Source organism: Crassostrea angulata, chromosome 4, assembly GCF_025612915.1.
Source record: "Crassostrea angulata isolate pt1a10 chromosome 4, ASM2561291v2, whole genome shotgun sequence".
NCBI classification, from domain to species: Eukaryota; Metazoa; Mollusca; class Bivalvia; order Ostreida; family Ostreidae; genus Magallana; species Magallana angulata.
Window position 1 is genome coordinate 22,714,872 of NC_069114.1, and position 27,936 is coordinate 22,742,807.

Below are 27,936 nucleotides of genomic sequence, written 5' to 3' on the forward strand. Positions count from 1 at the left end.
ATTAACATATAGAGAATGTAGTGGAGGAAATTGGTAACTTCGCCGGAATTTCCTCCGAACAAAAAGTCGCCCTGTACACGGAGTTCATATAATTGTGTAAATTAACCCCAAGGGCAATAAAATGATAATTATTTAATTCTAAAGACGTTTTCACAAACTCAGTTTATGCCTCTTGTGAGTAATAAATCTAGTCTGTCTTATCTTTAGGGGTTATAAATACGGGTGATGCAACCACATGCTGTACAAAACGATGTTAATTACTTTAAGGCTAGTGTTGATATATAACAATGAATTTGTTGGTAACTTGTAATTAGCTAATAACACAGCCAAATTTATGCTAAAATAATCATAAACCTTTTGTTATAATATCTTTTAAAAAATTCTAAATCCTCAACATAATGGTTGGGTTGGACTAATGCCACCAAAATACACTAAAAAACAGAGACTGATTTTATTTGTCATTTTAGTTAACACAATTACAACACATTTGATCTATAAAATGTATTAATACATCAAATAATTTAAATTAAATAAACTTGATAAATTTTTTTCTCAATTTTCAGAATTTGTTTTATTTTTTAATCTGTGTATATAATCATTATTGTTATGCCATTGTCAAGTAATGAAAGTCTCCCCGATTTCTCAAACTTCTCCATGTGAAGTCTCCCTAAAGTTTTGTTGGTCCCTCATGGTCAACCATTGAATACTTGTATCATTATTTAAGTACAGTTTGAATAAAATTAAATCTTAAATAGTGTTTGAATGATTCATTATTGGTAAAGATATCAATACAATTAAACAGAAACAGTTATTTAATATTTTATGTTTGTCATTACTTTTAGTTTATTTTTGTCAAAATTGGTCAGGGCTTAAGTAGTAAAAGAGTCAGGGCTAGTGAAAAATTGCTGAGGTAGCCCGACTGGTCTAGTAACTAAAAAACTTAATGTCAAACCCTGAAACTGTTTATTCAGCAATCCGAACTGTGTACCGTATTTTCCAAACGACTCGTCGATGCGGACTACTCGTCGAATTGCTCATTTTTAACCAAAATTTTAACAAAATCCTACGATACGTCGATTTAGACCATACGTCGATCTTATCACTTCAAAATGGCGTATAAAACTGCAGTAACACTATCAGTGTATGATGCCACGATGTCCCCGATATTGCTACCAATTATTATCTAGTGCTGAAACGAATACAATAAATCAGTATTCGAATATTCGTGAGTGCTATTCGATTCGTATTCGAATATTCGTAGACGTCATAGACAATATATTAAGCATATATGATAGTTTGTATTACTAAGTGGGTGTATGTGTAGACTGCTTAAACACGTCAGTTCGAAGTTGACACTTAATGCATGAGTATCCATTGAATTGGGTGCGCATTTAATTTTTAAGCAAATAATAATATACTGATTTTTTAAAAATCTCCATCAACTACAATCAAAAGATTTATTACTTCTTTAATAATATACTGCAGTACTGACTCCTGGGTGAGACCGATACGTTACTTCGTAAGTCAGTCCAAATATTTCCGCCATGTTTGATATAGTATTAAACAGAAAACTGATAACGCTCATAACTCCGGAAATCTTCTGTTTATCTAAAAAAAAACAAACAAATTATATCGAGGTATCTTTTAAATAAAACTTTCGATGTACCTTTCGATATTAATTCTCCGTACCTCACACTCGTTCAAACAGTTAAGCAATTTTTTTCTTCAGCGTCTGACATGAATTGAAAAATCCAGAATGTTTGTCTCCGTTCGATGTAAACCCTGCTTTTACTTTCAAGGTAAACAAGTATGGCGGAAGAGTCTATTACTGGGTTAAGTAAGAGACTCTACCAAGCATGGCAGTCATATATGGCTTTATATTTACTTTCGTTCCGAGTAAAATGAAAGAACACGATGCTGCATAGTTTACAGTGCTTGATATGGGTGTTTAACATGTGATCGAATATTCGAATGCTAAATATACATTGGAATATTAGAAATTTACTATTCATTCGCGAATATTCGAGCATTCTTTTCAGCACTATTATTATCAATGATTAACATTTAAACAATTACGCTTTATACTTATGCATCATATTTTCAAATACTGGCAACATCTACAAAGTCGCTTGAATTTTAAACAATTCCCGATATCGCGTGTTATGCAAAACTAAACTTACTTTGTCAGAAATATTTTATTCCCAAGCATTAAAATAATTATCCACTCTGACTATAGCCAGTGTATTCGCCATTACGTAACCAGCCACCTGTTGACTCGGCGCATGGTCAATGTTTGTTTAACAATTTCTGGTGTCATAGGCATGCACCTGTCTCGTGTCGGACTTCAAAGGGGGATCTCAAGTGCAGAAAGCTTAGCAATTACTATATGATTTAAAGAAACTTGTTTACTTTGTATCCAGTAATGCAGTTACATGCTATAGTTTTACATAGACACTGTTAGAAATAGATCGATCATTTGTACGACTTGATAATGACGATATACGACATACATACGTTTCCAAAAAAATATATCTAACAATAATCAAGGAAATGGACAATAATTAATCAATGAACTATAATCACTCTTATAACGGTACTCTTTATATACACAGGGAGTGAAATTGCCGTAAAGATCTCAGCCTTAGGGCAAGATTATTAACACAACCTGTGTCAGCCTATTGTATAAACAGTAGTATTGATAATTGCCGATTACGTATTTAAAGATTGAATTTGACCATAAAATATTTCTGATTTATACTTTCCACCAACAACTCTTTACTAATAAAATAATTAAATAAAAAAAAAAACATCCCCCGGACCTACTGCAATATTTTCTTCCATTCAAATTTGCATGTTTCAATTTTACTGCGCAATGTTATCTTCCAACTAGTGATACATAGAACCATGTGACGATGTGTTTATAAAAACGAAACGGTAAAACTTTTAATTGATTAAAGACAATGTAACACTTCTTAATAACTGTTGTTATTATTATGTATTTAAGTGTTAACAGATGAGTGAAATGATAATTATTAAAGATGAACAGTGAATTCAACAACATAATTTTCAATCACACAGCCAACTCAAGATGATTAAAACCAAGATTTTTAATGCTATTTTAAACAATTTTCTGACCCCGAGCCTACGACAAGTCGAACAAGACGATAAGCCGGGTGCTCTGCTTCAGAGAAAAAAAATACCGACTAATCGTCGGGAAAATATGGTATTCACCATCTTCATGTAAGCCACCATTACAGATGCTATTAATAAATCTGTGCATTGGAGCCAAAATGATTATGCTCGGTGTTTTTTCTTTATTAAGTTGAAACCTTCGTCCTTGAATAAGAGAGCACCAGTCTTAAGCGGCCAGTTTGTCATTATTCCACAAGTGGCCTCTTAAAACATTCAAAAGTGGAAGAGCACAGTTTTTAAAACAATGTAGGACAAAGAACAAGAGGCCCAGGGGCCACATCGCTCACCTGAGCAACAATTGCCTTAATTCTGATCAAATTAGCATTACAGTATCAAAATATCTTGACAACTAAGTACAATAGATCTTGCAAAAAAAAATTGAAAATCTGCTAATTTTTATCCACCTCTTTTTTTTTGGTAAATACCAAGCCCTTTTTGTTGTTGTACCTGTAAGAAGATTTTTCTCTATTCCTATAACCCCCCCCCCCCCACCCCACCCCACCCCACCCCACCCCATTTCGTGGCCTCACTTTTCTCTAGGGAACCATGGTTTCATCAAACTTAAATCTTCATAACCTGTGCTTTCACACTAAGTACTGAGTTTGGACCGAATATTTTTAAAGATTTTCTCTATATATGCCTATGTAAAAATTCAAACCGCCATCACGGCCCCGCCCTATCACTAGGAACTGTGATTTTGCAAACTTGAATTTACACTACCCGAGGATGCCTTACACAAGTTTAAGCTTTTTCTGGCCAAATAGTCTTTAAAAAGAAGATTTTTAAAGATTTTCTCTATATATATATTCTTATGTAAAAATTCATCCCCCATTGTGGCCTCACCATACCCCTGGACTATTATTTAAACAAACTAGAATCTATACTATCTGGGGATGCTTCCACTCAAATTTGGGCTTTCCTGGCCTAATAGTTTTGAGAAAAAGATTTTTAAAGATTTTCTCTATATATAAAAAATAATCCCCCATTGTGGCCCCGCCCTACCCCTAGGGACAATGATATGAACAAACTTGAATCTACATTATCTGAGAATGGTTACACGCCAATTTGAGCTTTCTTGGCCAAACAGTTTTTAAAAGAAATTTTCATTTAAAGATTTTCTCTATATATTCCTGTATAAAAAAATTTCCCCGAATTGTGGCCCCACCCTACCCCCGGTTATTATGATTTGAACAAACTTGAATCTACACTATCTGAGGATGCTTCCACTCAAATTTGAGCTTTCCTGGCCTAATAGTTTTTGAGAAGATGATTTTTAAAGATTTTCTCTATATATTCCTATGTAAAACTTGATCCCCCCATTGTGGCCCCACCCTACCCCCGGTTACCATGATTTGAACAAACTTGAATCTACACTATCTGAGGATGCTTCAACTCAAATTTGAGCTTTCCTGGCCTAATAGTTTTTGAGAAGAAGATTTTTAAAGATTTTCTCTATATATTCCTATGTAAAACCTGATCCCCCCATTGTGGCCCCACCCTACCCCCGGTTACCATGATTTGAACAAACTTGAATCTTCAGTATCTGAGAATGGTTATACGCCAATTTGAGCTTTCTTGGCCTGATAGTTTTTGAGAAGAAGATTTTTAAAGATTTACTCTTTAGATTTCTATATAAAACTTTACCCCCCCCCCCCCGATTGTGGCCCCACCATACCCCCAGGGACTATGATTTGAACAAACTTGAATCTACACTACCTGATGATACTCCAATTTTGATTTTAGCTGTTCTGGCCTGATAGTTTTTGAGAAGAAGATTTTTAAAGATTTTCTCTATAAATTCCTTTGTAAAACTTGATCTCCCCAATTGTGGCCACACCCTACCCCTGGAGACCATGATTTGAACAAACTTGAATCTACACTACCTGAGTATGCTACCATTTTAATTTGAGCTTTTCTGGCCTTAAAGTTTTTGAAAAGAAGATTTTTATAGATTTGTTCTATACATTACTATGTAAAACATCATCCTCCTATTGTGGCCACACCCTACCCCCGGTTACCATGATTTGAACAAACTTGAATCTACACTACCTGAGGATGCTTCCACTTTAATGTGAGCTTTTCATGCCTAATACTTTTTGAGAAGATTTTTAAAGATTTTCTCTAAATATTCCTTTGTAAAACTTGATCTCCCCAATTGTGGCCCCATCCAACCCATAGGGACCATGATTTGAACAAACTTGAATCTACACTACCTAATGATGCTTCCACTTTAATTTGAGCTTTTCTGGCCTTATAGTTTTTGAGAAGAAGATTTTTAAAGATTTTCTCTAAATATTCCTTTGTAAGGCTTGACCCTCCTATTGTGGCCCCATCCAACCCACAGGGACCATGATTTGAACAAACTTGAATCTACACAACCTTATGATGCTTTCATTTTAATTTGAGCTTTCCTGGCCTTATAGTTTTTGAGAAGAAGATTTTTAAAGATTTTCTCTATATATTCCTATGTAAAAATCCATTCCCCCATTGTGGCCCCACCATACCACCAGGGACAATGATTTGAACAAACTTGAATCTACACTATCTGAGGATGCTTCCACTTTAATTTGAGCTTTTCTTGCCTTCTAGTTTTTGAGAAGAAGATTTTTAAAGATATTCTCTAAATATTTCTTTGTAAAACTTGATCCCCCCATTGTGGCCCCACCCTACCCACAGGGACCATGATTTGAACAAACTTAAATCTACACTACCTGAGGATGATTCCATTTTAATTTGAGCTTTCCTGGCCCAATAGTTTTTGAGAAGAAGATTTTTAAAGTTTTTTTCTATATATATTCCTATGTAAAAATCCTATCCCCCATTGTGGCCCCACCATACCACCAGGGACAATGATTTGAACAAACTTGAATCTACACTACCTGAGGATGCTTCCACTTTAATTTGAGCTTTTCTTGCCTTATAGTTTTTGAGAAGAAGATTTTTAAAGATTTACTCTTTATATTTCTATGTAAAACTTGACCCCCCCCCCCATTGTGGCCCCACCATACCCCCAGGGACTATGATTTGAACACACTTGAATCTACACTACCTGATAATGCTTCATTTTAATTTGAGCTTTCCTGGCCTTATAGTTTTTGGGAAGAAGATTTTTAAAGATTTTCTCTAAATATTCCTTTGTAAGGCTTGACCCTCCTATTGTGGCCCCATCCAACCCACAGGGACCATGATTTGAACAAACTTGAATCTACACAACCTTATGATGCTTTCATTTTAATTTGAGCTTTCCTGGCCTTATAGTTTTTGAGAAGAAGATTTTTAAAGATTTTCTCTATATATTCCTATGTAAAAATCCATTCCCCCATTGTGGCCCCACCATACCACCAGGGACAATGATTTGAACAAACTTGAATCTACACTATCTGAGGATGCTTCCACTTTAATTTGAGCTTTTCTTGCCTTCTAGTTTTTGAGAAGAAGATTTTTAAAGATTTTCTCTAAATATTTCTTTGTAAAACTTGATCCCCCCATTGTGGCCCCACCCTACCCACAGGGACCATGATTTGAACAAACTTGAATCTACACTACCTGAGGATGATTCCATTTTAATTTGAGCTTTCCTGGCCCAATAGTTTTTGAGAAGAAGATTTTTAAAGATTTTCTCTATATATTCCTATGTAAAAATCCTATCCCCCATTGTGGCCCCACCATACCACCAGGGACAATGATTTGAACAAACTTGAATCTACACTACCTGAGGATGCTTCCACTTTAATTTGAGCTTTTCTTGCCTTATAGTTTTTGAGAAGAAGATTTTTAAAGATTTACTCTTTATATTTCTATGTAAAACTTGACACCCCCCCCCCCCCCCCATTGTGGCCCCACCATACCCCCAGGGACTATGATTTGAACACACTTGAATCTACACTACCTGATAATGCTTCATTTTAATTTGAGCTTTCCTGGCCTTATAGTTTTTGGGAAGAAGATTTTTAAAGATTTTCTCTAAATATTCCTTTGTAAAACTTGATCCCCCATTGTGGCCCCACCCTACCCACAGGGACCATGATTTGAACAAACTTGAATCTACACTACCTGAGGATGCTTCCATTTTAATTTGAGCTTTTCTGGCCTTATAGTTTTTGAGAAGAAGATTTTTAAAGATTTTCTCTATATATTCCTATGTAAAAATCCATTCCCCCATTGTGGCCCCACCATACCACCAGGGACAATGATTTGAACAAACTTGAATCTACACTACCTGAGGATGCTTCCACTTTAATTTGAGCTTTTCTTGCCTTATAGTTTTTGAGAAGAAGATTTTTAAAGATTTACTCTTTATATTTCTATGTAAAACTTGCCCCCCCCCCCCCCATTGTGGCCCCACCATACCCCCAGGGACTATGATTTGAACACACTTGAATCTACACTACCTGATAATGCTTCCATTTTAATTTGAGCTTTCCTGGCCTAATAGTTTTTGAGAAGAAGATTTTTAAAGATTTTCTCTATATATTCCTATGTAAAAATCCATTCCCCCATTTCGGCCCCACCATACCACCAGGGACTATGATTTGAACAAACTTAAATCTACACTACCTGAGTATGCTTCCATTTTAATTTGAGCTTTTCTCACAGGATGAATGACCATCTTTAAGTTCTCCTTAAAGATAGCTTAAAGATGCTTAAAGGTAGCTTAAAGACGATCTTTAAGCCACCTTTAAGCTACCTTTAAGCTATATGTGTTGCTTAAAGATGGCTTAAAGAAAGCGTAAAGATGGCTTAAAGGCAGCTTAAAGACTATCTTTAAGCCACCTTTAAGCCACCTTTAAGGACAACTTATAGGTCCTTAATGTCCAAACTTCTTTAAGCCACCTTTAAGCCACCTTTAAGCTACCTTTAAGCTACCTTTAAGCCATTAAAAAAAATTTATTTCAATATTGTGCTTAATTTCCAACAAAATGTATTAACTTTATGAAAGAAAAGGTATTAAAACGGTTTTTGTTCTAGAAAGAAAAATGAAAAAAAAAACACCAAAAAAAAACGGCCACGGCGAGAATAGCACCCGGGACCCTTACTTTACTAGCATCACCACGCTTCCTCTGCGCCACGGCAACTTACATATATATGAGCGTTTTTATATCCTTTATAGCAGTGGATATTGAATCACTGTATTGAATGTGTTTACTTGAAAAGATTTTGACAAACCATTCAGTTTGTAACAATCAATTATATCTAATTTATAAATTACATGCATGCGTGTATTTAGAATGAAATACGGAACTTGGTCTTCAGTAAACAAAAATATATTATACCTAAATGGAAACCGTTAGGTTCACTATAGTAGGCTTTCTTAGTTAATAAATTTAAACCGAGTAGATATACGTTCATCTAATTCATAGCTATAAAAATGTAAGAAAGAAAATGAAATCATTTCTTTTATTAAATGCATTGATACTATTAGGGTATTTATTCAATTTCCCGCAATTTCCCGGTTTTCATGATCGCGGCGTCGTTCCAATATGTTTAAATATTTACATGTAATTGTATGTACATGATTTTTAAACTATCAATTCTATAACAAACAAAATTACCAATTACCGGTGACGTATTTACTGCATGTGGCAATTGCAAATGACTTGTATATACAATTGTATGATGTGCCAGACCGGGTATATTTGACATATTTACCCTTATACATATATTTAAATAATCAACCCCTATTTATGATCACCGGTACATTAATTAATTAGCCTCAAGATTTTACTCTTATATACATGTATCGTTTATTTGTAGACGTAACAATTAATTACATGAATTACAAATTTGTAAATTAACTTTTATTCACTAGACTTATCGTATACTCGTACATACTAAGATTCAACGCCTTTAGAAACCCTGACGTGCACCTGGGCACACGACACACCTGTTGTGTATATCTTGTATATTCTGTGTTAGTTCCAGGGGTTTTCTTAAGTTGGACAAACAATAGACTTTAATTAGATATACACAAACATGCACCTGGGCACACGACACAACTGTTGTGTATATCTTGTATATTCTGTGTTAGTTCCAGGGGTTTTCTTAAGTTGGACAAACAATAGACTCTAATTAGATATACACAAACGAACAAAACTATGTCTAAACAAACAAAGCAGTAATATCCTGCCCGATATAACAAAGGCAGTTGAGAGTCTTTTCATCTTTAACATGTATCTAGCAGATCTAGAGTTAGAAATAATGAAAATTGAAAAAAAAATACAAACCTTAAACCGATTATCAAATTAAATCATGCATTTTTGGTTCATTATCTTTATTTTGTTTAATAACCGGAGGAACAGAGAGAGAGAGAGAGAGAGAGAGAGAGAGAGAGAGAGAGATTTTTTTCACCGATTAATTTATAATAGGAAACAAACATTCTTTAATTAGTTTTATGCACATATTACGATACAGAGACTGCGCTCATCCCTACAATAATTTTGAAACCCCCAAAAAATTATAAAGAATTTTATAACGGCAATCTGTGTCCATCGGAGCGGTGCTGATGATAGCGATCTGTGTTTAATGGAGCGACGATTAAAACCGCCTGGAACACCCCCCCCCCCCCTTCCTTGGAAATTATATTATCACTCGGATGACCCCCTCCCATCTCTATAAAAGAGCTTTTGCATTTAATATATGTTTTTATTGTACAGCTTGATCAATATTGACTTAAAGGCCACTTAAAGACAGTGTAAAGGCGGTGTAAAGAGAGCGTAAATGCCACTTAAAGATGCTTAAAGATGGCTTAAAGGTGGCTTAAAGAAGTTTGGACATTAAGGACCTATAAGCACTTGCTTAAAGGTGACTTAAAGGCGGCTTAAAGGTTGTATAGCCTTTAAGCTCCTTTAAGTCACCTTTAAGCCACCTTTAAGGACTTGCTTAAAGATGGTTTTTCGCCCTGTGTCTAGCCTGATAGTTTTTGAGAAGAAGATTTTTAAAGATTTCCTCTATATATTCCTATGTAAAACTTTATCCCCCCCATTGTGGCCCCCTCCCTACTCACGGGGACTATGATTTGAACAAACTTGAATCTACACCATCTGATGATGCTCCCATTTTAATTTGAGCTGTTCTGGCCTGATAGTTTTTGAGAAGAAGATTTTAAAAGATTTTCTCAATATATTCCTATATAAAACTTGATCCCCCTGTTGTGGCCCCTCCCTACCCCCGGGGACCATGATTTGAACAAATTTGAATCTACACTACATGAGGATGCCTCCACACAAGTTTAAGCTTTTCAGGCCGAATAGTTTTTGAGAAGAAGATTTTTTAAAAATACCAACAAATTTTCAATAATTCTCAATTATCTCCCCTTTAAAGAGGGCATGGCCCTTCATTTCAACAAACTTGAATCCCCTTCACCTAGTGGTGCTTTGTGCCAAATTTGGTTGATATCTGCCCAGTGGTTCTTAATTGAGAAGAAGATGAAAATGTGAAAAGTTTACAACGACAACGACAACGACGACAACAACAGACAACGGACAAATTGTGATCAGGAAAGCTCACTTGAGCCTTTGGCTCAGATGAGCTAAAAATTCCAACTAAAAATTCAAATTAATTTTAGACAATGTACACCTTCAGTGAAAAAAATATATTGTAAATATCTTTGTTATACATGGAACTCATCTGACCTGTTCCTTGAGGTCGATCATTTGCTGAGACAACTCCTCCACCTCACTAGCAAACCTCTCCTTTTCTTTTTTCAGATTGGTAATTTCTGTCAGGTTTTTCTCATTGGCCTTGGTCAATCTCTGCACTTCCTGTTTTTCATGGTTTGACAAATCCCTCATTCTGAAGGAAAAAACAAACATAAAATCAGTTGTTTTAAAGTAGTCCGAGTATCGCACTACGTCATAATACGGATTTTACAATATTGGTTCGACTTTAAATTTACAAAGCGTTTTTGATACCCGGTATTGATTTTGCTCAACATTCGCTGTTGTAAACAATGGCAATAATAAGCAATTAGAACGGTAATATATGTATTCTATGAGAGATAGAAATGATTAATGTTGAGAAACTCGACGCTGTCAAAGTAAAATGAAAAACGAAGTTTCTGATTAACCAGGATCTCAGGTATGCTTATATCTTCTTTGTTTTGACCCCCCCCCCCCCCCCCCCCCGAATTTTTCCTTTACTAAAACTGGTTTAAATTTAGAGACAGAAGCTATTTCGAATTTAATCTATTGTCAATTAATTAATGTTTAAATGATATCTAACATTGTTGACAGATCTAGGCAGAAAACTGTTACAGTAGGAAAATGTGATTTTTACAGATTTTTTCGTCAGGGTCTACTTGGTTTAGAGCTTATAGCGTGAAACGTAATCCGTCAACATATAATTTATTTTACCAAATCTTTTTTCTAAGATGTCAATCTATAGAATAAACACCATGAATTTAAGTTTGAGTCCATAAAATAGTAAAAAAAAATTACCAAACGCGATACTAGCATTGCATTTTTTGTAATCTATTTTGATACATCAGGTCCATAAAGCGTACTTACTTACAAAAATTTGTGCAAAATTATTGATGAAATATGGCTTAAATAAATATTTATACTCTATTTTATATGTTCAGTTCTAATTTTCCCAAAATTGGTAATTATTTTTAGGAAAAACGGACGTCTGGCAAATTTCATAATTGTCAATAATTTTCGCAAGGGGGTACACCCGTCTGAGAGGTGATAACAAACAAACTAGCATGTAAACATACGTATTTTCTTTTGAATATGTATTGCTAGAATGTATATTTATCATTTAAAGCTAAGCTTTTAATGATTGAGCCCATTTAGTGCCGAGTATAGCACTACCTTAAACCAGTATTCTCCTTTTCAATAAATGTTCACTTACATCTTTAAAAAGACTTACTTAACAAGTGCCTCTCTTAGTCTTTCTATCTGTTGATCTCTCTGCTTCAGTTCATAATCAGACGCCACACCAGCAGTTCCTACATAAGAAAATCAGTCTTAGGTAATTATCCTTATGTCACAAAGCAACCTCTGACATAATATAAAGCATACTAGATAATAGATTAAATGAAAGAAAATTGTGAACCAAATTTTATGTACCGTGTTAAGCAATTGGTTTTTTTTTGTATAGATACCAGTATATTAATAGGCAATGCAGGCAGTAGTTTTCCTGATCATTCAATTGATATTGCTAAGCAATACTTAGTCTGTATACAATCAATTTAAACAAAACCGTATTTTTGTCTTCAACAAAAATAAAAGCTAGGGCTTTTTCAAAATCCCTTTAACCCTTTTAAAACTGTCAAAATAAAATTGTATTGATAATTTCTTTGTTATTAGTTTTGGTATATGAAGACAGCTATATAGGAACTTTATATTTACAAGGGTCACATAAGACAGGGAATCACTTAACTCAGTCCCAAACTAATCTCCCCTTAATCATTAACAGCACTTTATTTTAAATAGTTAAATATAAATTATATACATTTTATTTGAAACCTCGGTTTTAATTAAATGAATTTCAAAATTCATTGCCAATAGAATTATTTTATTAACCTTCAAGAATCATTTATAAAATGAATTAAGGTGAGCATATTCTTTATGTTTTCAACAAATGGACTATTAAGACAGTATATATGTATGGCTGGCAAGAAATGCATGCATACCTTGGAGTGACCAATGCAAATTACTGTATATCCGGTAATTTTCGCGATGATCTAATTTTTGCTTTTTTCGCAATCTCTGTTAGATCATAATTATTGAATATACAGAAATTACATTCTATAGTATTTTCTATAAGAAATTTTTAAAAATATTTCTTTAAAAAATGACTGACGCAAATTAAAAATGCTACACATTTTCCCCATTTTTGCAAATAGTGAGACACCAAACAAAACACGGATATACGTTATGATGTTTCTTTAACCATGCAGTTTTTCTACAAGCTTTGCACACATTCATGATCGGGGTTTTCTATAAAAAAAAAGAAGAATAATATGTCTTATCTACCTGACACTAATACAATGAACATGTTTGATTCCAATTTGTAAAACCACCTACAGTACAGGCAACGCGGATCCCGTATTGGTCCGCGTTACCGTTACGGTATTTTTATCGTTCCCGCAATACACCATCGCTGTTTTTTACTGCGGTATGGATTGCGACCGTGATGACACCGGGAGGGTGTGAGTTACCATTATTCCTGCTGCTGCTTGTTGTTGTTACTTTACCTGTACTGTACATTACAGGCAATGCATGTCGCGTAAATCCACGTCACTTGAATATACAACTTCAGATTTAAGCATAACAGCTGTATTGTACATATTAATGTAAAATTCATAAATTATATTTATGAAATAGAATTTCATAAAATTGGAAACTACATTCGAATTACAACATAACGTGATTATTACGCAGTTAAATTTTGTGATGTGTAAATAAGAACACACATCTTTGTATTTGACGTGCTTATTTCAGTTATTATTTCTATTAGTTGTTAATCCTGTTTTTAGAACAATCTTAAAATTAAATATTTTCATTAGATGAACTTGTATCAATGCAGAGCAATTTCATCTTCTCATTTTATAAGTTGACACGCATAGCGCCGTAAACTGTCAATACATGTGTATGTTTTAAATTGAGAAAATGCATTAACAAATGTCGGGAATCAACTAACAAATCTATTTTTCCATTCAATTATAAAATTATCATTCATATATAAAGTTGGTGCTGCGTTAAAGCACATTGAATCATAACGTGTTATGTCAGTATGCGTTCTTGTGTATACATATAAAGTTTAAGTCACGATCATTTTCTGTGTATACATGTAGTGATTAACAAACTCAGGGTAGAAAACGACATGCCCTTGAGGGTTTTCACACCTATTCACGACAAAAGAAAAAGTCTAAATCGCGTACGGCTTTGTCTAATCGCACAACACCTTACAGAAGAGGAGAGAGAGAGAGAGGGGGGTGTTTAGGCGTAATTTACAATTACTTATGTGAAATATACTAATATCTAATACTAAATATTCATAAAATTAGTATTCATAAAAGAACATGGTACACTGTGATTGAATCCATCATGCAATTTCAGATTTGAGTCCACATGCTGCACCTGTCAATCAAATCAGCCCGCAAGCTCTACCACGTGTTCCCTCTATGATAAATTAAAGTTTCGTTCTACATGTACTAGGTTTATTTTTAATAAAGAAAATTAGAAGTATGTCTAACAGTTTAAATAGTGTTTACAATGTTCGTGATGCTTGTTATACTGTGTTTAGAAAGTTTAATTCGTTGTGTTTTTTCTCTCTCTCGTTTAGTTTATAATGGATGTTTTTTGCGGGAAGGAATATCTTAAACACGTTTAGCTCTTAAAGAACGCATTAAAATGAATCAATTATTTAATATAACTATCAGTAAAATTGTTTGATATACATGTAGAATTCTTCTTGGTCAATCATTAGACAGATTATCTACCTGCCTCATTCCTGTGTATTCTGTGCGTTCAAGCGTAGAGTGATTTCCTGTCAGTCAAACATATTACAATAACTGATGTTATTTTCGACACAATTTGTTGGCTAAAGATTAACGTTGATGTAATAGAATGTAAATGAATGTTTATTCATATGTTGTATCTATATTCCGCCGGATAAATCTTCATTTTTCAAGCAATATAACTGTGATATTTTTTATAAATTAGAGAATCTAAATACTCCAAGAAAGGTAAAGTAATGATTGTCGGAGACTTGAATAGTAGGTGCTCTGTGTTAAATGATTATATTGAATGTGACAATGTACTTGAACAAATCTCTGATCTTGTATCACCTATTTGTAATTATATGGAGGACGATAGATTAAGTGACCGTGTGTGTCCAGCAGGGATGGGGTCAATTACAATGGTAAGTAATTAATTAAATTACAATTACTTGTTTAAATTCTTCAATTAAATTACCATTACCATTACAAGAGTTTTCAAATGTAATTAATTAAATTACAATTACTTTGCAGATGTAATTAATTCAATTACAAATTACATTTTCATCAAAATTTACTAAAATCATGATTTATATACAACACATAAACATTTAAGGAGGTATATCTATAATATGAATAAAATTTCCTCACAATTAAAATAATTTCACCGTTTGAGAATTTGCTAACTATTCTAATAATTAGTTACAATTTTTGGAAAGAAAAAATATAAATTTAGTTTTTATTGCTTATTTTAAAATGCAGGTACTGGTAGTCACAATATGGAGGTGTCCCATACACCCTAATATTCAATAAACATTTAAAAGTCATATCCCTTAACCTACACCTAAAGTATTTCTTGCATGCAAAACTATTATATGAAAACTTTCTCCTTTGCATTTTTATACACCTTTTTTTTTCTTTGTAAATACAATGCCAAAGTACATGTTAATCTTGGGTAGAGGGCAGACTTTTATTGTTATCAAAACACAATTCACACCTGTTATTCTCTACCTAATTATCAAAATGTTAGCAATAAGGGAACACACCCTGTGGACATGTTAGGCATCAAAAACTTAAACCCATTTGAAGCCATGCATTTTAGCTCGTGTATTTAAGGCTATCAATTACAAAGCATGACTTGATAGTTTATATAATTTCGATAACACTGATTTAGTTTGTAAATTAAACAGTGATGTTTTAAACTAATTAAATGATAATTGACACACTAATAATTCAAATAAGAAGGGAAATAAGTATTTTTTAAGAAAAAAATAGATCAAACAAATCATCAAATACATGTACTTAATTAAATTTGGGAAACTTATCATTAAATATTGAATCACTGAAAAAATCCATTTTGAAAAATATTTAGTATTATAATGATATATATCATAATAGTTTAATGCTTTTTAACTACTCTTCGAACTTGACCTAATGTACCATAGTGGGGGAAAAATGGGTAGTGGACAGCTTAATATTTATATGTCCATCAGTGTGTAATTGAAAGTAATTGAAAAGTAATTGGAATCACATGCCTTTTTTGAAAGCAATTAATTAAATTACCATAACATGTAATTGAAAATGTGGCCAATTACACATTACTTCCATCAAAATTTGTAATTAACTACATTCAATTACCATTACAAATTACTATTACCCCGTCCCTGGTGTCCAGACAAAACAGTGAATGCCTATGGGCTAAAGTTGATTCAGATGTGTATTGAAACTGGGTTACGAATTATAAATGGCAGACATGTAGATAATATGGCTAACGATTTTACATATTGTGGTGCCAATGGATGTAGTGTTATTGATTATGTATTGAGCACCCCTGACATATTTTGTTACTTTTATAAGTTCATAGTTTGTCATTTTAACACTTATTCTGATCACACACCATCGAACTAAAAACGGATATGAACATAGCATTGATTCAGTCAGAAGGGAATTCATTCAGTAGTCATGATCATGTAAGATATCGCTGGAAGGAAGATTTAGTAAATGAGAGTAAATTGTCACTGCAGCAAAATGTGTATAGATTAGAAGAATGTTTAGTACAGAATGATTTATCTAGTAATACAGGGTTAGAAAACGGTGTCAAAACTTTTGTGAATGAATTGTCTTTTGTAATGTCTGACTTTCATAAGGTGCCCAGTCCTCGTCATGTCAATAAGAGTAGTAGACAAATAGGTAATGTTGAACCTAGACATGACCGACCATGGCTTACTGCTGAATGTAAGCGATTATATGAAATTATCGTAAAGCGCTAGCTGACTTTAACAAAGAACTATATATGATAAGAGTTAAATTTTGCCCCCATAATTCGCCATTTTTTAAGTGTTTGGGGTACAATAAAATGTTAACTAATTTTTTAGAAGAGTTGATATAAAATATATTTTTCATCTATTCATTTGATTTATTTGCACTCACTGGCAGTATATGACGTCAGAAGTGACGCCATTTCTCTTATTCAATCAAACTCAGCCAAAAATTGACATTTTTCTTATCTATTTACGAATCGGAAATATAGAGCGCATGCTTGAACAAGGAAAATTTTTTTGTCACTTATTAGTCTTGGCTAGATACATCTCTGATTAAAATATTTTATTTGTTCAAGAATGCGCTCTATGTTTTTGGAAGGAAAAACTGCTTGAAAACAATCTGTTTTTTGATAAAAATGCAAAAATGGCGGGAAAAGGTTATCTTTACAATGTCATATTTCTAAATTGTGGGCACTTGAACCGAAATGAATATTATGTAAACACATCACATACATATCTGTACTAAGAAAACAAAGAATGATAGTAAATTGATGATGTTCATTTTAGGGGGCCATTTTAGGCCCTTATCATATATAGTCCTTTGAAGTAAATCTGTAGCAAATCATGAATTTTTAAAATCAAGTAAAAGGCAATACAAAATATTGGAACGAAAAATCAAGAGAAAATATCTTAATGAAGAAGGCAATTTATTAGAAACAATAAAGAAATCTAATCCTAAAGTATTTTTTTTCGAAATTTAGTAGGAGAAAAGTTAACAAAGTAAATGTTTCACTTGTAGATTTACACAGTCATTTCAAATCTTTTTCTTGTATTGATCATACAGCCGTGGGAAATGACATGGTCGAAGTTGAAAAAGAGGTCATTTTTAAAGAATTAGAAAGTGCCATATCTTTAAATGAAATTGAAGATGCTATAAAGACTTTAAAACCAGGTAAAAGTCATGGACTGGATGGTATATATAATGAATATTTCATTGAATTCAAGGATATTTTGGTACCTTTTGTACACACAATTTTTTATGCTATGTTTACAACAGGTCATTTTCCCCATATACTGAGTAAGTCTCTCATTGTACCAATATATAACAAGTGAAAAGCTGTCAATGTGACAGCAAACCTGGTTTTCTTTTATGTGAACTGTATCCATAATCCATGTCAACCCATATCCAGTGAAATGGTGTACCCTATATGCAATATTTTGCCAAAATATGACTAAGTTCAAAAGCTTGTATTTTTTTCATAAATTATCGGAAATCAAAATCCTGGCAATATGCACACTTCTGATATATGTAAAATTGATCTGCAAAAGAACCACTTCCTATTTTGAAAACTGTAGGAGGAGTTATCCGTACAATGAGGGTACCCTATATGCAATATTTTGCCAAAAAAGGATTATGTTCAAAAGCTGATATTTTTTCCATAATAAATCAGAAATCAAAATCCTACCAATATGCACACCTCTGTTATATGTACAATTGATTTGCAAAAAAACAACTTCCTATCTTGAAAACTGTAGGAGGAGTTATCTGTACAATGAGGGTACCCTATATGCAATATTTTGCCAAAATATGACTAAGTTCAAAAGCTGGTATTTTTTTCATAAATTATCTGAAATCAAAATCCTAGCAATATGCACACCTCTGATATATGTACAATTGATCTGCAAAAGAACCACTTCCTACCTTGAAAACCGTAGGAGAGTTATCCGTACAATGAGGGTACCCTATATGCAATATTTTGCCAAAAAATGACTAAGTTCAAAAGCTGGTATTTTTTTCATAAATTAACGGAAATCAAAATCCTAGCAATATGCACACCTCTGATATATGTACAATTGATCTGCAAAAGAACCACTTCCTACCTTGAAAACTGTAGGAGGAGTTATCCGTACAATGAGGGTACCCATTTGGCAGCCGCCCGCCATTTTCACCATTTTAATAACCGGATTTTTCCTTCAGAAAACCCGGTTAAAAAGGGTGGGACAGTTGGCGAGGAAAAGCAACAAAAAAATGTGACACAAATTTGTACCAAACAGACAGCCACACAAGGGTAGAACAGTATAATACCCTCTCCTTTGGAATGGGGGTATAATTAGCAACACACTTATCAAAGTTTTCTTGAAATCAAACAAACCTTTTTCACTTATCTCATTTTTTAGAATCTCCAGGTCCATGGAGAGTTCCTCAGCTCGATCGCGGAGCGTGTCCACTTCCTGTTGGAGCCCCTCAGCCTAAATAACGACATCAAAAGACCATCCATGTTGAAAATGAAATGTTTAGTGAATTTGTGAATGACAACAATACAGTTACAATACAGTGAGTCAATACAATCACCTTCTCTTCTGCCATTTCTTTATCCAGAGTTGCTATCTCTACAGTCTCTGTCAGGTCTGACATCTCGTCTTTGTAGTTGTTGAAACTCTCCTGGATATCCTTAGCTTCCTGAAATAAATTCTAAACTGCTAGTATTGAAACAATATTATACCCTCTCTGGTGGATCCTGACCTCTGTATTTAGCAAATTGCAGAAACAAGAGGCCCAGGGGCCAAATCGCTCACCTGATTAACTTTGGTTATAACTCTAATCAGCTAGCTTCAGTGTTAAGAATCAAAGACAGGCTATCCAGTCTAATACAAAGAGTGGAATCTTTAAGTGCACAGTGTCAATCTACTTGTTATAGATGAATACAAGTCATCATCATAAGGCCACAAAAATTAACTTTAAGATTTTCATCCCTGCCTGCCCTCTGAAAATGACCCGCCCCAAGGCATTTCATTTTATTTTGGAAAAAAAAAAAATTACAATTCGGGAAATAAAAAACAATCTAAATCCCCATATTTCTCGGTATATGTTTTCCGTGCCCCGTGCATATCCTCAGTCCCCTCATCATGCTGCAAGCACAGCAAAAAATCAAGACATAAGGCCACAAAAATTAACTTTAAGATTCTCATCCCTGCCTGCCCTCTGAAAATGACCCGCCCCAAGGCATTTTATTTTATTTTGGAAAAAAAAAAAAATTACAATTCGGGAAATAAAAAACAATCTAAATCCCCATATTTCTCCGTATATGTTTTCCGTGCCCCGTGCATATCCTCAGTCCCCTCATCATGCTGCAAGCACAGCAAAAAATGTAGAAGAAAACGAAGAACATAGCTAACACCTCTAATTCGAAAAACTGAAACATGTGCATAATTATATATATGTTGTTAAAAAAAAGACTTTTCTTTATTTAAAATACAGTACATGTAACAAGAAGTTCAAAACATAAATAAATTTGTTACTAAAAGTATTCTTGACTCATTATTTTGAACAATATCAGTGTTTCTGAACATAGTTGGAAAGAAAAAAGTGTGTTTATGTGTGTTTTTGTGTTTAATGCACGTGTGTGAACCTGTGCTGTTTAGAAGAGTGGCAGTTCTGAAAGCATTGTGACGAATACTGTTTTCCTCGTTTCAAAAGAAATGGGCGTGTCTTATGTAACAATTGACGTTCAATACAAAGTTTAGAATATTCCATTCGAACGAAAAATTTTACCACTTCAATGCACTTCATTGTAAACATGTAGATTATCGTTTGATTTCAGTCATGATTGTTATCATAAGGGTACAAATGTCTTTGCATGTGCATTGTCAGTTAAGTTGAAATAAAATGGAATTAAAAGATTAAAAGTGGGTTTGTGTACTCATATTAGCATTAACAATTTAAAAGAATAGAGTAGTTGTTATTTCTAGATCATGAACAGCGAAAAAGGTGTTATAAACAAAAGGCCCATGGGCCACATCGCTCACCTGAGAAACAATAGGTATGATAAAATCAGCTTAATGGAGTCATAATATAAACTATCTGGACAATGTACAATAATACATAATACATACTTTGTATCTACACTACCTGAGGATGCTTTCACACAAGTTTCATCTTTCCTGACTGATTAGTTTCTGAGAAGAAGATTTTTAAAGATTTACTCGATATACTCCTATGTAAAACTTCGACCCCCCATTGTGGCCCTACCCTACCCCCAGGGGTTATTATTTTCACAACTTTGAATCTACACTACCTGAGGATGCTTCCACACAAGTTTCAGCTTTCCTGGCTGATTAGTTTTTGAGAAGAAGATTTTTAAAGATTTACTATATATATTCCTATGAAAAACTTCAACCCCCCATTGTGGCCCCATCCTACCCCCGGAGATCATGATTTTCACTATATTTAATCTACACTACCTGAGGATGCTTTCACACAAGTTTCAGCTTTCCTGGCTGATTAGTTTCTGAGAAGAAGATGTTTAAAGATTTACTCTATATATTCCTATGTAAAACTTTGACCCCCCATTGTGGCCCCACCCTACCCCCGGGGGCCATGATTTTCACAACTTTGAATCTACACTAACTGAGGATGCTTCCATACAAATTTCAGATTTCCTTGTCATATGGTTCATGAGAAGAAGATTTTTAAAGATTTACTCTGTATATTCCTATGTAAAACTTCGACCCCCCATTGTGGCCCCACCCTACCCCCGGGGATCATGATTTTCACAATTTTGAATCTACACTAACTGAGGATGCTTTCACACAAGTTTCAGCTTTCCTGGCTGATTAGTTTCTGAGAAGAAGATTTTTAAAGATTTACTCGATATATTCATATGTTAAACTTCGACCCCCCCATTGTAGCCCCACCCTATCCCCGGGGGTCATGATTTTCACAATTTTGTATCTACACTAACTGAGGATGCTTCCCCACAAGTTTCAGTTTTCCTGGTCATATGGTTCATTAGAAGAATATTTTTAAAGATTTACTCTATATATTCCTATGTAATACTTTGACTCCCCATTGTGGCCCCACCCTACCCCCGGGGGCCATGATTTTCACAACTTTAAATCTACACTAACTGAGGATGCTTCCATACAAATTTCAGATTTCCTTGTCATATGGTTCATGAGAAGAAGATTTTTAAAGATTTACTCTGTATATTCCTATGTAAAACTTTGACCCCCCATTGTGGCCCCACCCTACCCCCGGGGATCATGATTTTCACAATTTTGAATCTACACTAACTGAGGATGCTTTCACACAAGTTTCAGCTTTCCTGGCTGATTAGATTCTGAGAAGAAGATTTTTAAAGATTTACTGTATATATTCCTATGTTAAACTTCGACCCCCCCCCCCCATTGTGGCCCCATCCTACCCCCGGGGGTCATGATTTTCACAATTTTGTATCTACACTACCTGAGGATGCTTCCACACAAGTTTCAGCTTTCCTGGTCTTATGGTTCATGAGAAGAAGATTTTTGAAAATTTCTCGAAAATTTTGATAAATTCCTAATTATCTCCCTTTGCAAAAGGGCGTGATCCTTAATTTTCACAACTTTGAATCCCCTAAGGCTAAGGATGCTTTGTGCCAAGTTGGGTTGAAATTGGCCCAGTGGTTCTTGAGAAGATGTTGAAAATGTGATAAGTTTACAGACAGACGGACAGACGGACGGACAGACGGATGGACAGATGGACAGACAGACGGACGACAGACAAAATGTGATCAGAATAGCTCACTTGAGCTTTCAGCTCAGGTGAGCTAAAAATTAAAAATCAATAAATAAAATCTGTCCACCCACCCCATAGTTTTTGCAAATCAGGATGAGAATCTAAATATTAATTTTTTGTGGCCTTATTCAAGCTTTTTCTTTATAGTTTAATTCAATTTAATAATTCAATTTGTGCACCTGCCAAAAAGAAACATTCAACTTAAGAAAATATAACTTGCAACATGATAATGTAAATGATCCAAATAGAGAGGAATAACAGACGGGTTATAGTCTTAGTTATAACCACAGATTACAAAGCGTAATGAAACGAGGCATCAACTTATGAGGCATCACCTTTATAAAACCACCTTAACACATTATATGAAAATCATAGATAATGAACTTGGATATTCATGGACACTATAGTGTGGTTTGACACATTATTGTATATCATAGGTTAAAAAATGTTTGATACCCATACGATTATTCCATACAGTAATGTAAGATACAATGTTTATAAATACACTACTATAAAATATGATATTGTATCCTATGATCCTATACAATTCTGTGTAATAGGATATACCATATGATATAATATAACAATACAATACAAATAATAATACAATATCATATCATAAATATTGTATCATATGATACAATATACTATTTTGCAATATCATGACACAATATCATGTGATACAACATATATAATAAAATATCATATGCTACAATATCATATAATACAATAAAATACCATAATAAACAATGAGGAGATATGATATTGTAACGTATGATATGACATTGTATTGTGTTATACATTATTGTATTTGATCAAATAATACAATATCATAATATCTAAAACAATATAATAAAGTATTATATTACAATATCATATTACATAATTATACATCATAACATTGAAACATGATATTATATTGCATAATATAGTATGATATTGTATGATACTGTATCATTTTTGATACATAATATGATATTGTATCATATGATACAATATAATTTGATACAACATTGTATCATATCAAATGATACAATTTTATGTGATAAATTAAAATATTATATAATACAATATTATATTATACATATGGTATCATATGATACAATAATATATTTTACAATATCATACAATACAATTTCATGTGATGTGATAAATATCATATTATAAACCAATATCATATTATACAATATCGTATGATACAATATTATATAATATAACAGTATCATATTATACAATTTCATGTGATATAATTCTCTATTACAGAAACTTATATCATATTATGCAAAATCGTATGATACAATATTATAGAATCTACAATATAGTTTCAATATACAATATTATATTTTGCAATATCTGATGTAATAGAATCATGTGATTAGAAAATAAATTAATAATACAATATAATATTATATAATATTGTATCATAATATACAATACTATACATAACGATATCATGATACAATATCATTACATAAAATATCAAAAAAAATTATACAATATCATTTCATATCATATAACTTTTTATAATATTACATGATATTATATTGTATCATATTAAACAATATCGTTTCATACCATACAATACTATATCATAGGAATCATGTTATATCATTTATCAACAAACACATCTATCTATCGAGCAGGTTTGAGTGAGGTAGGAGATTTCTTTAGCATCCTTGATAATGGAGATCAGGCTCTGCATCTGAAGCAACCTCTGCGTTTCATTTATAATATAGTTAAATCAACTATGCAAGCTATCATCTATAAAACATGTGACCTGTTCCAAAAAAACTAAACCTCATCCAGCATCCGAAACCTATGGCTCAGATTCAGCATTCAAGCGTGTCAGGTGCATCAGTATACATAAGACGCATCTCCATGCAAGTTTGGTGAAGTTCAGACCAGTAATAACTAAGATATCATCATCAGAGGGCTCTAGAAATTAAAACCTTAACCTGCTCCAGCATCTGCAACCTATGGCTCAGATTCCACAATCATGCCTGTCAGGTGCATCTGTATCATAAGACACACCATCCATTCAAGTTTGGTGAAGTTAGGACCTATAATAACTAAGATATATTTTTTAGCATCCTTGATATTGGAGATCAAGCTCTGCATCTGAAGCTTCCTCTGTGATTCATTCATACTACAGTTTAATCAACTATGCAAGTTTGAAAAAGTACTATTATCTATTAAACATGTGACCTGTTCCAAAAAACTTAACCATATCCAGCATCTGAAACCTATGGCTCAGATTCAGCATTCAAACCTGTCAGGTGCATCAGTATCATAAGACGCACCATCCATGGAAGTCTGGTGAAGTTAGGACAAGTAATAACTAATATATAATCATCAGAGGGCACCTGTTTCAAAAACTTTAACCAGCTCTAAAAACCTTAACCTCCTTCAGCATCCGAAACGTATGGCTCAGATTCAGCATTCAAGCCTGTCTGGTGCATCAGTATCATAAGACACACCATCTATGGAAGTCTGGTGAAGTATGGACCAGCAGTAACTAAGATATAATCATCAGAGGGCACCTGCAACAAAAACATTAACCAGCTCTAAAAACCTTAACCTCCTCCAGCATCCGAAACCTATAGCTCAGATTCAGCACCCAAGCCTGCCTGGTGCATCAGTATCATAAGACACACCATCCATGCAAGTTTGGTGAAGTACGGACCAGCAGTAACTTACATATTGCTATCAAAGGGCACCTGCAACAAAAACTTGTACCTCCTCCAGCATCCGAAACCTATAGCTCAGATTCAGCACTCAAGCCTGTCTGGTGCATCAGTATCATAAGATACCATCCATGCAAGTTTGGTGAAGTACGGACCTGCAGTAACTTAGATATTGCTATCAAAGGGCACCTGCAACAAAAACTTTAACCTGGTCCAACAACCTTAACCTCCTCCAGCATCTGAAATTTAGGACTCAGATTCAGCATCCAAGTCTTTCAAGTCCATAAGTAGGTCCAGATGCATCATCCATGCAAGTTTGGTGAAGATAGGACAAGTAATAGCTTAGATACAGGACCTGCAACAAAAACTTTAACCAGGTCCCGACGCCGACGGTATAACATAAGCTCCCCTTGACTTCGTCTCGGTGAGCTAAAAATTGATTCAAATATCATATTGTATCATATAATTTTTCACAATATAATATTATGGTACAAAACTGTATCATATCATACAATACTATATCACAGGAATCATGTTATATCATTAAACAAAAAAATTTATGAAACAAGTTTGAGTGAAATGGGGGGGGGGGGGGGGGTTTAGCATCCTTAATAATGAAGATTAGGCTCTGTATCTGAAGCTACATCTGTGGTTCATTTATATAGTTAAATCAACCATGCAAGATTGAAATACCGTAATCCGCTGAATATAATACGCAGTAGTGTACAATACGCATCCCCTACTTTGGGCCTGAAAGTAGTGAAAAAAAGCTAGTTCGGAGTTATTAGAGACATCAAAAAAATTGACTAAATGGTAATGATGAGTATCAAAAAAGCAGTTACACTTTGAATAGGCACCCTCAATTTTATTGCGGAAATACACTACTGGAAATAAGAAAAACACAATAAATTTTTAGATACGGATTTACTGTAACTAATACATTGCAGCAATATCTTTATTTCATAATCAATGTTTTAAATAGACCTAGTATTAAATATTCTACCATAAATAAAATCAACTACTTTTAACATGCATTATATATTCCCACATCCCCAGAGAAGTGAAAAATGGTGCTCAGGTAAGCAGATACAATTTTGGAGATAACGAACCTAATTAAAATCTTCAATGATGCCGATCAAAGTGATCAATTAGAGGTCTGGAACATAATGAAACATGTGCATAAATAGTTGTGTTGTGTATGGTACACTTATAGCCTATGTGGAGTGTCTGAGATAGCCAAGGTGTCAAGCGTTAGCGGTGGGGAGCACAACAAATGGCTTTAATTAAAGGAATAGGTTATGATAATTTATATTCATAATCATTTGCAATAAATCATCATTACAATAATGGTTAAAAATGAGCCAAATGATGTGCAAGCTGTTTTCAAAGATCGGTTACATATAGCACGTGGCCATCCAAGCCCACATTCTATTAATAAAAGCTGTAATGGCGGCATACACGAAGAAAAAGAATAAGCAGTTCAGATTAATTTTTAAAGGCAATTTTGAAACAATTAATTAAGTAACATACTATAAGTATATATTTGCTCTAATCATATGCTATAACAATGATTTCCTAAGGTTTAAATATTAATATATATGTGATAATGAAGTAAAGTAATGATGTATAGCGGGGTATTGGTTCTGTCTGTGTACAGCATAGGTAATACGCCAGTGCTTCACTTAGAGAAAAATATATGGATGTATAATACGCACTCCTTTCTCACGGTAAAAAATCCTGGAAAAAAAGTGCGTATTATATTCACCGGATTACAATAGTCTATTATAATTATCTATTTATCATGTGACCTATTCCAAAAATCTAAACTTCCTCCAGCGTCTAAGTCCTATGGTTTTAATTTAGCATTCACAACTGTGGAGTGCATCAGAATCACAAGATGCATCATCTTTTCAAATTTGATAAAGATTAAACCAATAATAACTAAGATTTGTCTATCAAAGGGCACTGCAACAAAAACTTTAACCAGCTCCAAAAACCTCAACCTCAACCAGCATCTAAAACCTATGGCTTTAATTCTGCATTCACGCCTGTGGAGTGCATCAGTATCATAAGACACACTATACATGCAAATTTGGTGAAGTTATGACCAGTAATAACTAAGATATAGTCATCAGATGCCAACTGCACTTAAAACTTTAACCAGCTTCAAAAACCTTAACCTCATTTAGCATCTCAAACCTATGGCTAAGACTCAGCATTCAAGCCTGTCAAGTGTATCAGTATCATTAGATGCACCATCTATGCAAGTTTGGTGAAGTTAAGACCAGTAAATTATATTTAGCAGGATAAGAGTTAAATTAATAATCCTGTTTTAATTTTGCCCACTGTCAACGAGGGCAATGGGACGAAATCAAAACAGAGTGAAAATTTCCTTGCAATAACTTTATGCAAACTTATGTTCTCTACAGGATTTGGTAAATTATTTTACCATAACTTTCACTCATCTTGATAATATGTTTAACTATTTAAATTTTCCTATTTTCTTCGTATATTTGTACCTTTCTGGAGGCTTGTAGTTGTTGTTGCAATTCCTTCTGAGTTTCCTGCATTCTGCTTTTGTATTCTTGCAGCTGAAATAAATGTTTTATTCAAAATGAATTTACTTGTCATGAGTAATTTTTCTACATGTAAATAATATTTAATTGTTGCATATATGTACAAGATATAAAATAGACAAGTACAACTACATTCAACAGGCAAGGAGATACAGTAAATCTCCTGCATACTAATTTAAGTAGCAAATAGATAATTACTTATTATATTCTATATAACTAAGAC

The 27,936-nt window shown here is 33.6% G+C and overlaps 1 protein-coding gene across 2 annotated transcripts in view; it reads right to left on the reverse strand.

The window, feature by feature from the left end:
- Nucleotides 1-27,936, reverse strand: part of LOC128179745 (dynactin subunit 1-like) — a 263,574-nt gene that overhangs the window by 157,537 nt on the left and 78,101 nt on the right. For both annotated transcript variants that reach the window (XM_052847306.1, XM_052847304.1), the window contains exons 7-11: nucleotides 27,657-27,728; nucleotides 19,250-19,357; nucleotides 19,050-19,146; nucleotides 12,061-12,139; nucleotides 10,824-10,983 (exon numbers count right to left, since the gene is read on the reverse strand). In XM_052847306.1, coding sequence (XP_052703266.1) covers nucleotides 10,824-10,983; nucleotides 12,061-12,139; nucleotides 19,050-19,146; nucleotides 19,250-19,357; nucleotides 27,657-27,728 — 516 coding nt within the window. The remainder of the gene's footprint in view (nucleotides 1-10,823; nucleotides 10,984-12,060; nucleotides 12,140-19,049; nucleotides 19,147-19,249; nucleotides 19,358-27,656; nucleotides 27,729-27,936) is intronic.